The sequence below is a fragment of the Dama dama genome, chromosome 12 (assembly GCF_033118175.1).
Source record: "Dama dama isolate Ldn47 chromosome 12, ASM3311817v1, whole genome shotgun sequence".
NCBI classification, from domain to species: Eukaryota; Metazoa; Chordata; class Mammalia; order Artiodactyla; family Cervidae; genus Dama; species Dama dama.
The window spans coordinates 11,805,546-11,827,943 of NC_083692.1; the positions used below are offsets into that span (position 1 = coordinate 11,805,546).

Genomic DNA, 22,398 nt, shown 5'->3' on the forward strand with positions numbered 1-22,398 from the left:
TAGACTCTTGTTAAACCTTTATGTTCTTGTTACTTCTTTAATTCATCAAGTAATCCCTATCTTCAAGTGTTGGCTATGTTCTTAATATAGTACTTGGCATATTAGGCAGGGCTTCCCTGGTGGCTCAGTGGTAAAGAACCAGCCTGCCAAGGCAGGAGATGTGAGTTCAGTCCCTGGGTCGGGAAGATCCTGTGGAGAAGGAAATGGCAACCCTCTCCAGTATCCTTGCCTGTGAAATCCCATGGACAGAGGAGCCTGGCGGGTTGCAGTCCATGGGGTCACAAGAGTCAGACACAACTGAGGGACTAAATCACCACAGCACATTATAGACACTCAGTACTGGTGCTGTGCTTTCCTTGAATTCATTGGGTCTGACTTAAGTTTCTTTTGTGTATTATTGTGACTATAAACAATATAACATTCACAGTGATAAGTGTACCTGATTATTTTGACTTCAAAGTATATGCTAAATAGGCAGCATACGTAATATTGCTTTTGCCCCCATGATTGTATTGCTTGTCCACCCAAAATACAATAAGGTACTATTAAAAGTACGTTCCATTTTTCATGCATGCTTATTTAATAACATTAGAAATATTTATGGAAGTATTTTTAAAAAAGTAAAAAAAAAAACTGTCGTTAGAATATATGTGCTATACGGGCTTTGAATATGTGAGATTTCATTTAAAAATAAAATAGTTAAATAAAGGGAATTTCTAAATTTCAAAAGTATATGCATATGCAGAGAGGTTAGGGATAGCAGTCAGAGATAATGAACTTTTTGGTAAATGAGAAAGATAGCAGCAACCATTTAAAAAATACATTTCAGCAACAGATGGTGGGACTAGAAAAATATGGAATCCATAAATTTGCACTCTAATTTTATAAAATACCCCACCTCTCCACCTCTTCTTTCTGTCCTCCTCCTTTTCTTTGTCCTAGTGTTAATAGTAGAAGATAAATAGACTGTAAGGGATCAAAGACCTGATAAAATTAACTCTACAACCAATCTATTTTGCAGTCTATTGCCAGATCCCCCTTGACATTCTGTGGAGAAACAGGCAGTGAGGAAGGTCAAGTGGAGAGCGCTTCATTGCTGTGCCCACGGCTGTCATTATTATGTTGGCCAACATTTTTGACATCACCTCCTCTCTGCCTCTACTTCTGCCCTGGATTTTGCCAAGTTGACCTTACACTTGTAAATCAAGTACTTCAATTTTTTTTTTTTAATGTCAGCATTATAGATATGCAGCATGAACTGCCTCTGTAGTTACCAGTGTTATATTCATTGCGAATGTTTGCTAAGTACTGACTTTACTGTCAGGTGAAACCAGGGTAAATGGTTAGATGAAATATTCACATGTTTCCAGTTTCTACTCAGCCATGCAGCCAAGTGGATGCAGTAACCTGTACATGACCAGATTTGCATGCATTTCTGTATAATCTGTGTTAGGGGATGTGTGTTTTCCTAGTATGAAAATAAAGGGTAATTTGGAGTAAGACAGCATTTGAAGAAACTAAATAGGATCTTTAATGGTTTCCAAAATTTAAGCCTACTTTGAATTGCAACGGGCTTCCCTTGTGGCTCAGCTGGCAAAGAATCTGCCTGCAGTGCGGGAGACCTGGGTTCAATCCCTGGCTTGGGAAGATCCCCTGGAGAAGGGAAAGCCTACCCACTCCAGTATCCTGGCCTGGAGAATTCCATGGACCATATAGTCCATGGGGTCGCTAAGAGTCGGACATGACTGAGCAACTTTCACTTCACTTGAGTTGCAACATTTAGAATTTTTATCAAGGTCATTGTTGACTTTTTTTTTAACTTACATTTTTCGTTTGTATGTAAGCTAATTATCTGAATATTTGTTACCTGTTGTGTTTATATGTGACTAATCACTGTTCCTATTTTATTTTTGTTTTATTCTTACTTTATTATGGAAATTCCTCTTTGTGAAAGTAATGGTAGACAAATTTTTCCCCTTCTTGTTCAATGAGCTTATTTTTGTTGAGAATTGAGTATCTGAGATACACTGCTTATTAGTATCAATAACTATAAATTGACCAAGGAAGTTTATCCATGTGGTTCTTTGCCTTTTCTCATCTTGTCTTACTGAGGGCAAATTTTACTTAATATGATCTATTTCATAGGCATTTTTGATACTGTGTGTGGAGTTGGTGCCTAGTTTCTTAGCTGTTTACTGTTGCTTGGAAACCTTACCTTCCCAAAGACTGGTCAAGAGGTTTGCTATTAATGAATTTTGGAGAGTCAGTATATATATAAATTTTTTTCACTGAAAGAAACAGACCAGAGTCCCAGTCCCAGGTGAGGTGAAGTTTAGGGTAATCCTTCCCCTGAATACAGCTGTAACACCTTTACTGAATGCATGGAGTAGCTTTTTGAGGACTCTGAAAAGTAAAGACAGTCCTTGTTGCATGGTTTTGATGTGCATGAATTTCATTATCCCTATGTGATCAAAATAACACCTGTCCTTAAACAATACAATTCAAATTTCAATTAACACAACATTGTATTAATGATGAGTAACCGCAAAAAAGGAGAAACTTTGCTGCTAGCTGTTCAGGCCACACATTACTGTGTAAATAACAGATAGCTGCTTTTGAAGTCTGTTGCTGATTGGTTTCAGACAATGAAAAGTATAATTGTGATACTTCCCTTCTATTCCAGTGACAAACCTTGCTATTTATAAAAATAATAATAATAAAGGAATTGGTCAAAAAGGTGAAAGTGTTGCAAAGAAATGAAAATTAATAATGCTAAAATGAAATTTGAATTATATAATGGAGGAGTTACATGTGGGGTTATAAAGATATAGGAAGGGTGGTGGGGAGGAATAGTTAGGGAGTTTGGGATTGACATGTACACACTGCTATTAATATATTTAAAATAGTTAACCAACAAGGACCTACTGTATAGCACAGGAAATTCTGCTCAATGTTATTAACAACCTAAGTGGGAAAAGAATTTGAAAAACAATGGATACATGTATGTGTATAACTGAATCTCTTTGCTGATAACTGAATCACTTCGCTATACACCTGAAACTAGCACAACATTGTTAATCAACTATACTCCAATATAAAATAAAAAGTTAGAAAGAAATAGCCGAGAGTGAGAATAGTGACAGCTTTGCTGTTTAAGAGTGTGTAGATATACAGCTGGAGGGGTTCAGTGAGTCATCTTGAGGGAATGATATTTTCCTGAAGAGTTTCTCCGGATTAAAACATCCCATTTCTTCACTCATGTTTGCTCTTATGTTCAGCATCTGTAATCATCACAATGAAAACTGCCATTTACTGGGCAGACCAGTCTTCCCTAGGCATTGCTCTAATTATTCTACATACATTATCTTATTTTATCCTCAAAATAAAATGTTAGTCTGTGAAATAGGTCAACAGGAGCAGATGCAGAAGTGGTATAATTGAGGCAAGAATGGGCTTTCTGCTGATTCTTCTGAATCATGATGTTTTTAATGATCACACCCCTTATATGGAGTGCTGACTGCTGCCTCAGTGATTTCTCTTCATTTATTTGATTTGCAGTATACTCAGTCTTTCTCACTTACATATATATATATATATACATATATATATATATATTTCAATTCAGTGAGCTTGACTTATATTTTGTCTCAAATTAGACCTTCAAATAGAGACATCAGAGACCTTTCAGAGATCTTGATGAGAGTTTTTAAAATTTGCTCTTTTATTGTTAATCTGATAGCTTATAATTTATTTACTCCTTCCCAAAATGATGAGTTATTTCCCTAGCATTCTCTGCTACTGCTGCTAAGTCACTTCAGTCGTGTCCAACTCTGTGCGACCCCATAGATGGCAGCCCACCAGGCGACCCCGTCCCTGGGATTCTCCAGGCAAGAACACTGGAGTGGGTTGCCATTTCCTTCTCCAAAGCATGAAAGTGAAAAGTGAAAGTGAAGTCGCTCAGTTGTGTCCGACTCTTAGTGACCTCATGGACTGCAGCCTACCAGGCTCCTCTGTCCATGGGATTTTCCAGGCAAGAAAATCTGGAGTGGGGTGCCATTGCCTTTTCCGCTAGCATTCTCTACTGGTGACCAATGATGTTTTTTTTTTCTTTTTGAGTATCATTAACTTACGAACTTAGGCATATTGGAACAGCTTTATTCCATTGTAGTTAATATTTTTATTGATGCCCAAATTATTTCATCTATCACTAGAGAGAGAGTTTTCAATTTGAATTCTTTGTTTAAAAGCATGTCCTAACAATTTGAATGAACTACCTTGTAAACAAGTATTGCCATTCAATTTCAGTGGCTGAGTTTTATTTTTATTTCTACTGGGTCAGTTCAGTTCAGTCACTCAGTTGTGTCTGACTCTTTCTGACCCCATGGACTGCAGCATGCCAGGCTTCCCTGTCCATCAACAACTCCCAGAGCTTACTCAGACTCGTGTCCATAGAGTCGGTGATGCCATCCAACCATCTCATCCTCTGTCGTCCCCTTCTCCTGCCTTCAATCTTTCCCAGCATCAGGGTCTTTTCCAGTGAGTCAGTTCTTCACATCAGGTGGCCAAAGTATTGCCGTTTCAGCTTCAGCATCAGTCCTTCCAATGAATATTTTGGACTGATGTCCTTTAGGATGGACTGGTTGGATCTCCTTTCAGTCCAAGGGACTCTCAAGAGTCTTCTTCAACATCACAGTTCAAAAGCATTAATTCTTCAGTGATCATCTTTCTTTATAGTCCAACTCTCACATCTATACCTGACTATTGGAAAAACCATAGCTTTGACTAGACAGACCTTTGATATGCTGTCTAGGTTGGTCATAGCTTTTCTTTCAAGAAGCAAGTGTCTTTTAATTTCTTGACTGTAGTCACCATCTGCAGTGATTTTGGAGCCCCCCAAAATAAACAATTCCATTGTTTCCCCATTTGCCATGAAATGATGGGGCCGGATGCCATGATCTTAGTTTTCTGAGTGTTGAGTTTTAAGTCAACTTTTTTACTCTCCTCTTTCACTTTCATCAAGAGGCTCTTTAGTTTTTCTTCGCTTTCTGCCATGAGGGTGGTGTCATCTGCGTGTCTGAGTTGATTGATATTTCTCCCTGCAATCTTGATTCCAGTTTGTGGTTCATCCAGCTCAGCATTTCTTATGATGTACTCTGCATATAAGTTAAATAAGCAGGGTGACAATATACAGCCTTGACATACTCCTTTTCCTATTTGGAACCAGTCTGTTGTTCCATGTACAGTTCTAACTGTTGCTTCTTGACCTACATACATATTTCTCAGGAGGCAGGTCAGGTGGTCTGGTATTCTTTCAGAATTTTCCAGTTTGTTGTGATCCACACAGTCAAAGGCTTTGGCATAGTCAATAAAGCAGAAATAGATGTTTTTCTGGAACTCTCTTGCTTTTTCTATGATCCAGAGGATGTTGGCAATTTGATCTCTGGTTCCTTTGCCTTTTTTAAATCCAGCTTAAACATTTGGTAGTTCATGGTTCTTGTACTGTTGAAGCTTGGAGGATTTTGAGCATTACTTTGCTAGCGTGTGAGATGAGTGCAGTTGTGTGGCGGTTTGAACATTCTTTGGCATTGCTGTTCTTTGGGATTGGAATTAAAACTGACCTTTTCCAGTCCTGTGGCCACTGCTGAGTTTTCCAAATTTGCTGGCATATTGAGTGCAGCACTTTCACAGCATCATCTTTTAGGATTTGAAATAGCTCAACTGGAATCCCATCACCTCTACTAGTTTTGTTTGTAGTGATGCCTCCTAAGGCCCACTTGACTTTGCATTCCAGGATGTCCGGCTCTAGGTGAGTGATCACACCATCGTGGTTATGTGAGTTATGAAGATCTTTTTTGTATAGTTCTTCTGTGTATTCTTGCCGCCTCTTCTTAATGTCTCCTGCTTCTGTTAGGTCCATACTGTTTCTGTCTCTCTGTATGAAATGTTCCCTTGTTATCTAATATTCTCGAAGAGATCGCTAGTCTTTCTCACTCTATTGTTTTCCTTTATTTCTTTCATTGATCACTGAGGAAGACTTGCTTATCTCTCCTTGCTATTCTTTGGAACTCTGCATTCAAATGGGTATATCTTTCCTTTTCTCTTTTGCCTTTAGCTTCTCTTCTTTTCTCAGCTATTTGTAAGGCCTCCTCAGACAACCATTTTGCCTTTTTGCATTTCTTATTCTTGGGGATGGCCTTGATCACTGATTCCTGTATAGTGTCATGAACCTCCATCCATATCTTTTTATCTTTTTGCTTTTTTATTTTAGGAGTTAGCAAATTGGTTTGGTACATCATGACTAGATTTTGTGTGGTGTCTGTTGTTTTATTGCTACTTTAAGTGTAGTTTTTAATTTTATTACATTTAGTTTGTGTCTTAGGTGGTGGACTTGTTTTTGCTGTGATGTTTGCAGGAGTGATTAAAATAAATCTTTAACCTCTTTACCTTTTACAGTTCATTTTTTGATCTTTATATATTAGCTAGTTCATCTGTTCAATGGCATATGGCATATCTTTTGAGAGTTTTAAAATGAGGTTGCCAAATAGTTTGTCTTAACTTTTTATCTTATTTCTGAAATGATCAACTTTACAACATCTGTTATTCCTCCTAGATTTTGGGAGTAATGTATCATTTCTCTTGTTCTGCATATTTTCCCATATGTTCCATGGTGAGTTTTTGTTGTTAGCAGGGATTGTGTGTGTGTTTGTGTGTGTGTGTTAATTCATCTTCTTAATCAGCTTTTAGTTACAGCTCAGGATTTGTTAGCAAATAAACCCACATAATGGGTTTCCCAGGTGGCTCAGTGGATAAAGAATATGCCTGTGATGCAGTAGACACAAGAGACACAGATTGGATTCCTGGGTCGGGAAGATGCCCTGGAGAATGGCGTGGCAGTCCACTCCAGTATCTTGCCTGGAGAATCTCGTGGTCAGAGGAGCCTGGCGGTCTGTGATCCATAGGGTTGCAAAGAGTTGGACACAACTGAAGGGACTGAGCACAGTAGAGCGTAAAAAGGATGCTGGCAAATTCTGCTTCTGGCGTATTTGATGAGATTGCTTTAGATCAACTCTCCCATGCAGAACAACGGAATAGGTGAAAAAAATGTAAAAAATTTTACTAAACTATTAGAGATCTACCAACATAGTGGGGAATATAATAGTCAAGATCTGGCAAAAATTGACGTTTGGAAGGAAGAGTCCTGCATTTGGGACTCCTCTTCTGTCAAGGCAGTAGCTGATCTGAAAGGAGGTGGCTTAGAAGTGGACAGGATTAGAGCTGTCAGTAGACCTAAAGAGGCTGGAGGGACCAGAATTGGAGTTCGGGAATCCTCCAGCTTTTGACTGAGACCCCAAAGGGCGATAACCTAGGAAAATGGTGAACTGAAAGTAAGAGCAGTGATAAATTGAAAATAATTTACAATGCTGATGGGGACAAAAGCCCAGCTTCGAACCATCTCAGTTCTAACAAATTAAGGCGCTTTGGGTTTCCTGGTGACCTAGGCTGACTCTCTGATAGAAGCAGAACCAAATCCCTTCTGACGGAAGATGTCATTCCAGAGCTTTAAATTAACTGTACAGTTTTTCTTACGTCTGCCACATGATTAAAAAATACTCAGGCATGAGAAAGTGCAAGGGGCATGAGAAAATGACTGAAAACCAAGGGGAAAAAAGAACCAGTAATGAACTATAAAATAACTATGATTAACCTGTTCAAGAAAGTAAGATTGAGAACGTTGACATAGAATTGAAAACTCTAAAAGATAAAAAATCAAATGAAAATCACAAGGACTTCCCTGGTAGTCCAGTGGCTAAGACTTCATGTTCCTGATGCAGAGGGCCTGGGTTCAATCCCTGGTCAGAGGACTAGATCCCATGGGCTGCAACTAAAGGTCCCTCATACCTCTACTGGAGATCCTGAATTGCAAGATCAGAGCTCCTGTGTACCCAACTAAGGCTTCTTGTAACCAGAAGAAAATTAAGGGAAACTGCAAAATATAACCAAAACAAGCAAACAAACAAATTGGGAAAAAGAAGACATCAACAGATGGATTAAGCAGCAGCTTGTATACATTTGAAGAGAGAATTAATAAATTGAGAGATAGACCAGCAAAATATATTCAAAAAGAAAAATGGGGGAATGAAAGGAGGAGAGGAGAGCATGGATGACACATGGGATTTGGTAAAACAGTATCACCTGCATGTAGCTGGTTGGAGAGGGAGAGGAGAAGGGAAGAGGGCAGAAGGAATGAGGAGACGTGGCTGAAGAGTTACAGGACATGAAAGAGATCAGGTTACATATTCCATTATCTCTGTGAGTCAGAAACGGAATAACTACAAATAAGACTACATATAGTCATATCATTGTAAAACCATTGATTGACACTCAAAGTCAAAGAGAAAATCTTAAAGATAGCCAGAGCTATAAAGGGCAAGTTACCTTCCAAAAGATGCAGTAATTAGAAATGTCAGCTGACTTTGCTTCCAAAAATATTATCAACTTTACTTCAATTAAAAAAAATAAGCTATGAAAAAAGAGGATACTGACATCAGGCTTAGCTTGAAAAGGTGCAAACAATAAACACAGGAAACGTTGGTAGAACTGGTTCTGTCATTAATTTGTGTTATCTAAAGACATTTTACCATTTTAGTTGCTTTTTTTCATGTTATAATTTGGATTTGAAGTTTTTAATTTTAACATTGTACAATTTTATTCTCGTCATGGATTACTGATATGCTATTCTAAGTTCTCTGTGTAAGACCTCTTGTCTACCTATATGTTAATCTTAGTTTTATTTCACTTGTGTGTTAATTACTCTCTAGGTAGACCTTAGTTCTCCCAGGCTTCATCAGTATGTTTCCTTGGATTGATAGTCTGGGCCCTTCACCTGGTGAATGCTCAGGCAGGATGGTATTGTACACACCCCAATGTAGAGAAGCAGGGAACAGAGGGTATGGAAATACTAGCTTTATCTTTTTTTTCCAGAAATGAGAGTGGCAATATAAATACATTCTTATAATTCTAACACTGTTCCTTTTAATCCAGGCTATTTTAACCTTGATTCTCCAGAAGAGCTAAATCTGAACAACCAAAATGGAAAAGCATTTGCTCATTTGTGACTCATATTCTGTTTCAGCTGTGCTCTTCCTTCAGCTGAAGCTACTTTCTTTCTGCACAGTTTCTCAAGGAAACCAACTCATCCCTCCATAAGTGATGTTCTACCTTTAATTTTGACTGGGTTTAGGAAGCCCTCTCTTTTCCATCACTTGCTTTATTTTGACATTTTCTTTAAAGAGTTATAGATGACTTGTTTTCTGGATCCATGCATTATTTTTATTAGTATTATTTTTTTATTCATCCTTGGCTAAAATGCCTAGACCAGAAGTTTCTCAGCAATTCATGGGATGTGGATCTTCCTTAGGTTTACTCTTTTTCCTTCAGATTTTAGCTGAATCCTCTTTTCAGATTGATAGCTCTGTACAGCTCTGGATGTTATTCTCAGTATTAAGTGTGTTTTTATTTGTCGTAGCTCTTTAGGTCTAAAAAGATGCCATCTGATATCCCCTGCTAGCTAACTCTCTGCTGGTCTGAAGAGAGCATTTGGACAACTGTGATCCTAGTTCATTGTTTGTACTAATAGTCTAACATCTGACCACATGGTTTTCTGGGATTTGAAGTCTTTGAATGCGTGAAAGAGATGTTCTGATGCAGGGTTGGGCAGTGCACATTTTTTTCATAACAACAGTCACTCTGACAGCTGTTCATTTTCCTGTTTGTTACAGATCTGGGACTTCTGAGGGAATGTTTAGAACAGAGGAAAATTTTTTCCCTTCTTTTTCAGATGTGTTGGCCTTTTTATGTTTCTAGGCATGGGTGGAACATCCATCTGATTTTGTAAACCCTTGGATAGTAGACATGTCTTTTGCATTCTGGTAATACAAAGATGGAATAGGTGGGGACACATGGTATTTAAATCCACGTTAGAGTTGGTTCTTAAAATATTTATGTTTACTGTTTTTATATTTCTATTGACATAACTTAGTTCAGAATTTTCTGTGATATAAATTCTCTTTAGGAACACCAATAGTTCAGAAATAGCTTTACAAATCTGTAGAGTATTTGTAAGTTGTTTAAGAAGAATAAATCTCCCTTCATTCTATTCTTTAATTTAGTTAAAAGAAAGCTTGGAACAATCGATAGGCCAACTGCGGAGTCAACGGTTATCGAGAAACTCAGGAGGGAGAAGTATTTCTGTTACAAGTCTGAGTACAAGTGACCTCGATGGTGGCACTGTGACAGGTAAATTTTTCAGATGTTCTGAAAATCTTTTCTTTCTCTTCTTTGTCTTAAAAATATTCCTGAAGTACATATTGAAGACATGTAGTATTTAGACAAATGTAACCCATAGTTAAAATCCTACAAATAAGGTGCTAGAAGATACAAAGTTTTTTTTTTTTTTAAGAAGATACAAAGTTTTATAGTGAATATTTTGAAACATGTTCAATGGGACTTTGATATTCTGTTACTTTGGTTCTTCTCAGGCTCTGTAGACCATGTAAAGCTTTACCTGACAGAACTTTGATTGAACTGTCTGCCTCCAGTCAAAACAAACACAAATAGGATTTGCTATGTGGTGTACTTTCTAGATTATAAGTCTTATCTTAGCGTCATAGTTCTTCAAATGTCTTATTATGAAACAACCTGTGACCGTTGTTAAGAACAGGGGAGTTTTTTTTTTTTTGTGGGTGCTATTTTGTGGGTGTTATTTTTTTTTTTTTCATCTATTTTTATTAGTTGGAGGCTAATTACTTTACAATATTGTAGTGGTTTTTGCCATACATTGACATGAATCAGCCATGGATTTACCTGTGTTCCCCATCCCATTACCCCCTCCCGCTTCCCTCCCCATCCCATCCCTCTGGGTCTTCCCAGTGCACCAGCCCTGAGCACTTGTCTCATGCATCCAACCTGGGCTGGTGATCTGTTTCACACTTGATAATATACATGTTTCAATGCTATTCTCTCAGATTATCTCACCCTCGCCTTCTCCCACAGAGTCCAAAAGTCAAGAACAGGGGAGTTGTATCCTTTCTGTGCAGCTAGATTTCAGTCGCTGCACAAAAGGTGATAATGCTTAGTTTGCCTCTAATTAACCTTACCTATACTTTGCTATAAGTGGCACCACACTCTAGTATTCTTGCCTGGAAAATCCCATGGACTGAGGAGCCTGGTGGTTTACAGTCCATGGGGTCACAAGGGTCAGGATAGCTGAGTGACTGAGCATACATATCCTTTCCTACAGCACTGAGGTTCATGTTTGAATAGCGAAAACTTGTAAAAGTTTGCAGTGGAGAGAGGCAATTAGACTGAACTTCAGTAGCTTGCACTGTTAATATTGCTATTGGTCATGATAATGACCCAAAATCACAGTCAGCTATTTTTCTTTATGTAGTTTAGTTCATTTATACTGATTTGTAAACACCATTCAGATTTTAGATAATTTGTTGTTTGAAAATTTCTGTTTTATTAATATTATTTTGGGGAATCATAGAAGTTATTTTTATAGCAACTTACTATTTTTATGTAAGAGAAAATATTCTATCACTTCCTTGAAAATTACAGCCAATTAGAATTTTTGATGTGTTCTATTTTCAGGTCACTTCAGTTGTTCATTTTATCTGCTTTAAGAGCAAGTTAAATGCCAATTTTGTGGAATTTTATGGCCATAGCAAGTTTTGTTTGTGATTATCTATGGGAAATAGTGTGGGTTAAGTTCATATGTGTATATCCATGTCTATTATGTATTTCCTGAGTGAAAGTTTAGATTGTTTGTTCTTATATAGTTTTTTTAATCCTTTCTCTTTTCTTTCTTCTGCAAAGAGAGCTACCGCTTTCAACCTACCTCGCCTCTCAAGGACTATGGGGATCAACAGGGTATTAAACGAAATAAGTCCAGAACTGGTGTCCGATTTGTTCCGGACACTGATGACGTGGGCCAGGTACTTTGTTCCCATTCTGTAGTCTGTATTCTTCCCATTTCTGTTTAAATGACTAACACTTGAATTTTGTGGCTGTGTTTTAACTGTTTGATCATCACTAACTTTGTACCGAATTTTTAACGGAGTAAGCTATTTTATTTCAGTCTGTTGGTTACCGTTATACATTTGTTTTGAACTTGTTATGGAAGGTTATATTTTGTTTTGTTCCCTTGCGCAGGTGGCTCACTGTTCTGGAAGCTCTGCTGTGTCAGCTACTTTCTATGAGCAAATTAGTCTTTTTGTGGTTAACCTGTTGATTTTTTCCATAATTTTTTTCTTATTGTTGAATCATTGATGGAGCCATTTTCTATGAAATAGAAATTCTAAACTTTTTCTATGTATTCATGAAAGATTTTGAAAGTATTAGTTCTATGGATATACTTTTTTTGCTTTAAACGTCTCTGCAAGATCTGAAAGGTTTTGTTGTTGTTGCTTTGGGTTGCTAAATTAATAATGGCTAGGAGATATTGCTGACTTTGACATCTTTGTTTTGGTAGTTTTAAGATTGAGAGCTCACAGTTTTTTAGGATACTCCTCTGTATTTTGTGCTTCTTACAGCATAAGATAAAAAGATAAAAGGACTAAGTCTGTTAGAAGACACCTTGTAGAAACTTTTCCTTGACTATTATTTTTTGGTAGTTGCAACTGACTAGTAGTGTTGGTTATGTGATTAAACCTAGAGCAGAGAACAACATCCTAACATTGCTCACTCTTTCATTTTATTTATTCAGTGCTTCTGTCCTGGAACAGTGCTTGTACTTGGAAACAGTGATGAGCAAAAACCTTGCCTTTTCATGGAGCTTACAATTTAGAGGGGGAGCTAAATGCTAATCAAAAAGTATGTAAATACACCCAAAATTGCAATCTGAGATGCATGCTGTAACAGAAAAAAGCCTAGGGCTGTGGGAGTATTCTGTAGAGGAACCTACTCCAGTCGGGAAAGGCTTCCCAAAGAAAGGCTGATTAAGCTGAGATCCGAAAGTTGATTAAGAGTCATTTGAGGTACAACAGATAGCTTGGCAGGAGGGAAGAGAGCAGCTGTATGTAATTTACAGAAGGCCACGTGGCTAAAGAAGTATGAAACTGACACTGTGTGCAGCCATGTAAGAGGGGGACAATAATTTTGAAAAAAATCGCCCTGGCTCCAGTGTAGAAAATGAAGTCAGTGTGGACCAACCAACATGAAAGATGCTGCTGTGTTCTGGGTGTGAGCTGATGGTCACTTGGATGAAGGTAGATGGAGTTGGAAAGAGGGCGGTAGATTTAAAAATTATTTGGTGGATAAAATGAAAGATCTTGAAGATCGGATGACCATTTGGGAAGGGTGCGAATAAGTGTAAAGGAGGGGTCAAAGATGGTCCTGAGATTCTGCTTTGCAAAACTGGAAAATCCTGATGGTAAAGCCTAAGTGAATGGTCTGCTGCTCATCAGCTGTGTTAGCTCTGCTCCTTTCACTAGCTGTTCCTTGTTTCAGTCCGCGTCTTAGGTGACCTGTAGCTCCATGTGACTGTGCACTTGCCTAGTGCCCCAGTGCAGTGTTTGTGCTTCTGTTTGCATATCTGTCTCTTAGGTTAAATTCTGAGCCATTTTCCCCCTGGCACAGTTGCTGGCACTTATTATCTGCTGGCACTGCATTATCAGTGTGCATTTGTTGAAAAAATCAATTTGGTATTTCTGCAAGTCTGCATAGCTTACTTTTTTGTTATAAAGTATAGCCTACACATATGTGTATAGCATACCTATTTACCATTAAAAGTACAATAATGTGAAAAATCCATGTAACCACCACCCAGACCAAGAAATAGAGGATTATAATACACCCGAAACTTCTTACACACTCCTCCCTTCCCCAAGGGCTATCAACTATTTTGCTTTCTGTATTAATCATTCTCTTGATTTTTAAAAACACCATTTTTACTACTTGTATCTTATTTAGTATTGCCTGCGTTAACCTTTATATAGGTGGAATAATGCAGTATGTATTTTCTAACTTGCCTTTTTCATTTGATGTTTTGTTTTTGAAGTGTAGATAGGTTTGATCATTTCATTTTCAGTGCTGTGTGATACTCCACCGGAAGACTATATTGCAGTTTGTCTCCATTCCATTCTTAATGGACGTTTGTTTTCAGTGTTTTCATCATGAACAGTGCTGCTCCACACATTCTTGTTCATGGTTCCTGGTGCATGTGGGCAAGGTTTTCTTGACAACATGGGTTGGCACACTGAGGCACATGGTCTAGTTGAATAAAACTTTACCGTAGCACAGTCATGCTCATTTGTTTAATGGCTGCTTTTGTGCTGTAATCGCAGAGCTGAGTAATCATGACAGACACCATATAGCCCGAGAGCCTGAAATAATTGCTACTGTACTGTTTACAGAAAAAGTTTCTGAACCACTTTTCCAGAGTGTCTGTCAAGAGTGAAATATTGCATTATAGAGCATGTAATGGTTAATGTTACATATAGTTTTAAAAACTTTTCTTTGGGAAAGAATATTTTGTATCTTTTAGAATAGACATTTGTTTTATTGTGTCTTGATAACATTATAAAAATTTGTGTATTGTTGCAAAGGACAAGTTCACCTGTCTTACTGTCAATGAATCTTCATGGAAGAATTCAACAGAATCCTAAATGGATAACTTTGTTTTGCTTTTTTTAGTTTCATGCTTTTCATCAGTCCCTCCGAGACCTCAGCAGTGAACAAGTTCGCCTTGGAGATGATTTCAACCGGGAACTTGCCAGAAGAAGCCGGTAAAAGCCGAAAATGATTTTTGTTGAGGAATTAATTGTCAGGAGAATAAAACAGGTTCTGTAGTTGACATGTTTACATGAGTTTACAAAAGAAGTACTGTGTTTTTATACTTGTATTTTAAAGTGTATAAGCAGAACAGTTCAAAACTCTTTGAATTTGCAATATATCATGACTCAGTGTTAGACAAGTTAATTTCATACTTTTAAAAACATTTTAATTTACTACAATGGAATGCTGGCATTGTGGAGAGATGTTGTTAGATATTAGTCAAGAGGTAAATATGCCAACATTGGGTTGGCTAAAATGTCCATTTGGGTTTTTCTGTAGTATCTTATGGAAGAACTCGAATGAACTTTTCGGCTAAGCCAGTGCATTGGAGAGAGTGCCCGGGACCACCTGACTGGCATTGGTGCAAATGTGATGCAGCGTTCATCCATGGGCACAAGCCCTTGTAGAGTCAGACTTCTTAGCTTTCAGTTGAAATCTTCAAAGGCCAGTTGTTTACATCTGCCCAGTTTTTACAATTTTGTCAATTCTGGTTTGTCCCAAGAAGTATCACTTTATTTAAGATTTCTTCTCTGTCTTTATTTTCATCATAAGTAGTAACAGTTGGCTTTCATTTAGAAGCCATATTTTCTTGCTCTTTTTAAATTTATTTTTAATTGGAGGATAATTGCTTTACAATATTATATTGATTTCTGCCATATATTAACATGAATCAGCCATAAGTATACATATATCCCCTTTATGAACCTCCTTCCCACATCCCACCCCATCCCACCCCTCTTGGTTATCACAGAGCACTGGATTTGAGCTCCCTGCATCATATAGCAAATTCCCACTGGCTGTCTAGAGGCCATAATTTTCAAGGAACAAACATTTTATCCCATTGCAAAAGTCACAATCTGTATAGAGCAATGATTAGGGAGAAAAAAGTTAATTGAAATTCATTTACCAAGTTCACTTGCTAACTCCTATTCTAGCTAATGAAATCATTCAGCATGCCAATTTTATGTTGCTATAGCAAAAAGAGTGAAAGCTATAAATGTTAAATCTCTGCATGTCAACTGTAGTCTGCGTAACTTTTCTTCTTCTCTATAAGGAAGGCAGGAAATTTAGTAATAAGAATTGAAGACCTTACTGTTATGCTTATTACTACTACCACCAGTAAATGGTATTGCACACTTATTTCATGTCAGGTAGATTTAGGTTTATTTCTTAAAACAATTTTAATGAAGTGGTAATTATTGTTTTCCCCAGTTTGAAATACAGAAGATTGGTGGGTAGGTGAAAGTGTTAGCTGCTCAGTCGTGCCCGACTATTTTGCGACCCCATGGACTGTAGCCCACCAGGCTCCTCTGTCCCTGGGATTCTCCAGGCAAGAACACTGGAGTGGGTTGCCATTTCCTCCTGCAGGGGATCTTCCCTACCCAGGGATTGAATCTGGTCTCCTGCATTGCAGGCTTCTTTACTGTCTGAGCCACCAAGGAAGGTCGGGGTAGGTGAGACTTAGAAACTAAGAGTTTGGCCTTGGATACGTTAGGTTTCAGATACCTGTGAGACACCCAAGTGGAAACAAAAAATGCAGCCAGACTTTTACTCTGGAACTCAAGGGAAAAGCCGCCATTAGAGAAATTTAAGAGTGGTCAGCATATAGAAGTGGTATTTGGAACTATGATAATGGATGATATCCAGAGGGAACCTGTAGGGAGAGCGTTAAGGACAGGAGTTCTGGGAGTTCCGATATTTAAAAGCCATATAAAAAGAAGAGCTTGCCTGAGGGCAAGAGCTAGTCAGGGATGGGAAATCCAGCAGCACATGGAACCACAAAAGCCCAGAAAGAGGTGCAATTAAAAAAGTCTGTCACTTAAGATAGCTGCTTTCTGAGGAAATTACTAAGGGCATACAAGTGAAATAAGCTAACAGTTAAGAGAAAGGAAGATACAGGTTATAAGAAATAGTAAAACTTACCAAGCACTTCAGTGAAAGTAATTCCCACTGTGATAGCCATATAGCTGGTCCAGGAATTAATCACTGAATTAGAGCAGGAAGTAAGTAGCCTTTGAGACGAATGTAGTCAGGAAGAATGGCATAAATTCTTAAAAGATGATTCAATAATAAGTGGGAGAAAGATATCAATGATGTATTAATAAGGTCAAAAGATAATGGGAAAGTAGAAAAAAACAAAAGCACAGGGAAATTAGTGATCCAGGTAGGAAGCTGACTAAAATATGAGCATGATAGAATGTAAGGAGAAAAGTATTAATTCTCTATAGTGAAGTAGTTCATAATGGATATAAATATATTAAGTAGGTTATACAGGTGACTAATAAAAGAACTGAAGATAGTAATAAGTTTATCTGAAAACAGAGAGCAGTGTTAGTGAGTTAAATATTTCAAAACAGAGTTGAAAATATCTAGAGTTGAAAATGTTGGCAGTAATCAGCAAAAGAATTAAGAATGTGTTAGGCGAGCATGGTTGCCAGTGGGGATTGGAACCAGATAAATGGGAGAGAGAAAGGGCTCTGCTTTTCTTTGTAAGTTTCCTGTATGATCGATTATTTGTCATGTGTGTTATTAATTTGATGGGAAAGAGGTAATGGGAGATAAATCAGTGAGGGCAGAGTTTGTACAGTAATCTCAAATGTAATTTGATGATGAATTGCTGGAGAGGATGTGAGATCAAGAGTTTTGTCCTCCTTACCTCTTTCATTCTTCTTTATTTAAATTGAGAATTATAGCCTATTTTTTTTTTTTTTTTAAGTGAAGGTGGTGATGTAGTATAGCATTATTTCTCAAAATGTAGTCCCCAGACAGGCAGTATCAGCATCACCTAGGAATCTGTAGGAATGCCTTCTTGGGCTCCAATGCAGACCTACTGATAGATACTGTGTAACACGTCCTCCAGGTGATTCATATGTTCGCTAACCTCTGAGACCCACTGCCTCAGAGTATTATGTAATATCATATTGTGATGTTGTAAGTTTCATGAATTATGTACATTTTCTCAAATAGCCGACTTAAATTTTTTTTGTTGTTGTTTGTTTGCCTAGGTCGGATGCTGCAACAAGAAGGGCTTTGGAAGAACTGACTGAAAAACTTAATGAAGCGCAAAAACAAGATGTGGTGAGATCTCCTTGTTCATAGAAAGTTTTATTTCATACCCAGGTGCTAGGGTAATTGAGCTGGTCATAATCACAATCTACAGTGTAGTAGATTTTAACTACTTGTGTAGTATATACCATTTTGTCTAAAATATTCATGAATTTTAAGTATTTAGGCTTGAAATATTTATAGTGGTATGCTAGAGATAGAATTAATTTTTAGAGTTTTGTTATGAATATTTTAAAGATACTTTAAATTTTATTGACTCAGTGATGTGCTTTTATTAAATGATATTTGAGAAATACAGAATTTTTTGGTAGTGATTCTGTAGCACTCTGTTAAGTATTTTTGAGTCATCTCAGAAGCATGTGATTACCACTACTGCAAAGGCCTCCTTGCTCTCTTTTTTGTTTGACATGGTGCTGACTGAAAAAACAAAAGCCCTAATTCTTGAGTTTTATCTCAAACTCAGATTGTTGACACTCTTTATTCAGTGATTTCTTTTTTGTGAAATCACTATTCTTGCTGGAATTAAGATTAAAAATAAAGTATATATGGTGTCCATTTCTTTGCATCATCAAGTTGTTTCTTTTTTTCCGGAGAAAAAGTTATCAGTTGAAGTGGTCACAAAACTGTCCAGTTGCAAACTTATCCATTTCAGGAGCACTGTGTATTCATTCATTCATTTACCACAAAGCAATCCAACCTAGGCAAACAAACAAACAACAACAACAAAAAATTTAAGTCAGCTATTTGAGAAAATGTACATAATTCAATTGAGAGTAGTGGCAAAATTTTCTTTTCTTGTTTTATTAAAATTAAGAGGTTCCTAATAAAAGCAGATAATTTTTCTGCAGTTGTAATTTTTATCCAGATGTTACTATGTATACAGGTTCTTACATAATATGCTGAACTTATTTTGGAGTTTGAATTTATTGCCACATATGCTAAGAGATGGATATGCTCTATTTTCAAAGAGATGAACTTAATTTCTCTTATTTTTAGTTTAAAAAGTTTGGAAATATAATGTACTAACAGAAAAGTGCATGTATTAGTGTATAGCTTGATGAATCATTACAAGGTAAGCACACTCATGAAACCACAACCCAGATCTAGAAACAGAACATTGCCAGTGCACAATAAGCCTCTTTATGTGCCCCTCCCAATCACTAATTTCTCCTTTTCTGATCATGATTTTGACTCTTGAACCCATAGATTAGTTTTGCCTATTTTAGCTATTTATGTGAATGGAACCATGTAGGCATATTTTTTGTGTGTGTGTCTGACTTCTTTTGCTGATCACGATTGTGATATCTCTGGGTGATATGTCATGAACTTATAGTTTGTTCAGTTTTATTGGTCCTTAGTATTACATTGTATGGATATACTGCAGTTATTTTAACGTTTTGTGATAGATATTTGAGTTATCTCAAATTTTGGGCCATTACAAATAATTTACTGTTACCAATCTATTTTAGTGCACATGTGCATGTATTTCTGTTGGTATGTAACATGGAGTACAATTGCTAGGTGCCTTCCAATTTAGTAGATACTGAGAGACAGGTGTCCAGCGTGGCTTCCCTAGTTTACACTCCCAGTAGCCGTGTATGAGAAACTGTTGCTTTTCAGAGACTTGGTATTGTTAGTCTTTCAGTAGTAGCCATTGTGTTACATACTTACAGTATCTCATCATGGTTCCAATTGGCATTTTCATGATTAATGGTGATCAGCATCTTTTCATGTTTGGCTACTGGCTATTTTCTTTCTTGAGATGCTGGTTCTTCTTTTGCCCACTTTTTTTTATTGGATTGATTGTCTTTTTGTTACTGATTTGTGGGAGGTTTTAATAATTTTGTACATGAGCACTTTGTCAGTTATCTGTTTTGCAGCTATTGTCTCCCATTCCACAGCTGTTTCTTTGTTTTTTTTTTTTTTTTTTTTTCTTGGTTTGTTTGTTTTTAAACTCTCTTAATTTGAGTCTTTTGTTAAAATTTAATTTAGTTCATTTTCCATCTTTTTTTTGGTTAGTGCTTTTTTGACATATTTAAGGAATTGGTCCTTGTTTTAAAATCATGAAAATATTCCCTTATATAATCATTCAGGAGCATAGTGTTTTACTTTTCACATTAAAATCTATTATGTACTTGAAATTGATATTTGTTTCTGGTGTGAAGCAGAGGTCATACATTTTGTGTGGATATCCAGTTGATTCAGTCTCATTTACTGAAAGGACTACCTTTCTCCACTACTTTACAGTCCTGTCTTGATCATAAATAAAATGTTCATATGTGCAGTCATCTGTTACTGACTCTTTGTCCAATCATCTGGTTAATTTGTCTATCCCAGTGCTCATATCACACAGTCTTTCTTTTTGAATAGAGTTCCTTGTGCTATACAGTGGGTCCTTGTGAATTGTTTTATAAAATAGTAGTGCATATAAGTTTATATGAACCAGCTGATTCCTCCCTGCCCAACTCATTTTTTAAATTTTGGTAACCATAAATTTCAATTCTAAATCTGTGAAACTGTTTCTCTTTGGAAAAAAGTTCATTGGATTCCACCTAGAAGTGATATGATACTTGTCATATGATACTTGTCTTCCCCTGTATCCCTACATCAGTTAATATTATATGATCATTTCTATTAGGTTGGTGCAGATGTATAATAATTGTGGTTTTTGCATTGTTGAAATTTGCCCTTTGATATTGGAATACATTCTTAAATAAATGTGGTTATGTTATATATCATTTTAATGCACATTTCTTGCTTTATGTTTCTGTGCTAATGACTTCTTGCTATTTATTTTATATGTATTCTAGACTATGAAAATGATGTTAGACAAAAAGCAAGTTTGAGCAATTTTATTATTTGAGTTCAAAGTGATAATAAAGCAGTGGAGACAACTTGCAACATCAACAAGGCATTTGGTCCAGGAGCTGCTAATGAGCGTACAGCACAGTGGTGGTTCGAGAAGTTTTGAACCACTCTCGTTCAAGGAGATGAGAGCCTTGAAGACGAGGAGCAACTTCATCAGAAATTGACAATGACCAATTGAGAGCAGTCATTGAAGTTGATCCCCTTTCAACTACATGAGAAACTGCCAAAGAACTCAGTGTAGACTATTCTGTGGTTGTTTGACATTTGAAGCAAATTGGAAAGGTAAAAAGATTGATAAGTGGGTGCTTCATGAGCTGATGAAAAATTTAAAAAATCATCATTTTGAAGTGTTGTCTTTTCTTATTCCACGCACCAACATTTTGCTCCTTGAAAGAAAAGCTATGACCAACCTAGACAGCATATTAAAAAGCAGAGACATTACTTTGCCACGGTACATCTAGTCAAAGCTATGGTTTTCCCAGTGTATGGATGTGAGAGTTGGACTGTAAAGAAAGCTGAGAGCCGAAGAATTGATGCTTTTGAACTATGGTGTTGGAGAAAATTCTTGAGAGTCCATTGGACTGCAAGGAAATCACAGTCAATCCTAAAGGAGATCAATCTTGAATATTCATTGGAAGGACTGATGCTGAAGCTGAAACTCCAATACTTTGGCCACCTGATGTGAAGAACTGACTCATTGGAAAAGACCCTGAAGCTGGGAAAGATTGAAAGTAGGAGGAGAAGGGGATGACAGAGGATGAGATTGTTGGATGGCATCATCAACTGAATGGGCATTAGTTTGAGAAGCTCTGGGAGTTGGTGATCGACAGGGAGGCCTGGCGAAAGAGTTGGACATGACTGAGCAACTGAACTGAATGCAACAACAACGGACCATTTCTCGATTAGGTTGTGACATGTGATGAAAAGTGGATTTTATACAACAACCAGCAATGACCAGCTCAGTGGTTGAACTGAGAAGAAGCTCCAAAGCATTTCTGAAAGTCAAACTTGCACCAAAAAAAGATTATGGTCACTGTTTGGTGGTCTGCTGCTGTCTGATCCACTATAGCTTTCTGAATTCCAGCAAAACCACTACATCTGAGAAGTATGCTCAGCAAATCGATGACATCCACTGAAAAGTGCAATGCCTGCAGCTGGCACTGGTCAACAGAAAGGGCCCGGTTCTTCTTCAAGACGACGCCTGACTACACAGCACACAACCAACAGTTCAAAAGTTGAACAAATTGGACACAAAGTTTTGCCTCATCCATCATCTTCACCTGACTTCTCACCAACCTACTACTACTTCTTCAAGCATCTCAACAACTTTTTGCAGGGAAGATGCTTCCACAACCAGCAGGAGGCAGAAAATACTTTCCAAGGGTTCATTGAATCCTGATGCACAGATCTTTTATGCTATAGGAATAAAGAAATTCATTTCTCGTTGGCAAAAATGTATTGATTGTAATGGTTCCTATCATGATTAATAAAGATGTGTTTGAGCCTAGTTATAATGATTTAATATTCATGGTCAAAAACTACAATTAATTTTGCACCAACCTAATACTTTCTTCCCTGTGGCTGGACATGGCTTTATGTCATCTTTATGTCTGAGTTATAGTGCTTAAC

The 22,398-nt window shown here is 37.2% G+C and overlaps 1 protein-coding gene across 1 annotated transcript in view; it reads left to right on the top strand.

Annotated features, from left to right (window-relative positions):
• Window positions 1-22,398, top strand: part of CEP128 (centrosomal protein 128) — a 452,428-nt gene that overhangs the window by 33,314 nt on the left and 396,716 nt on the right. Inside the window, exons 4-7 of the mRNA XM_061156507.1 lie at window positions 10,170-10,296; window positions 11,878-11,996; window positions 14,695-14,786; window positions 17,841-17,913. Coding sequence (XP_061012490.1) covers window positions 10,170-10,296; window positions 11,878-11,996; window positions 14,695-14,786; window positions 17,841-17,913 — 411 coding nt within the window. The remainder of the gene's footprint in view (window positions 1-10,169; window positions 10,297-11,877; window positions 11,997-14,694; window positions 14,787-17,840; window positions 17,914-22,398) is intronic.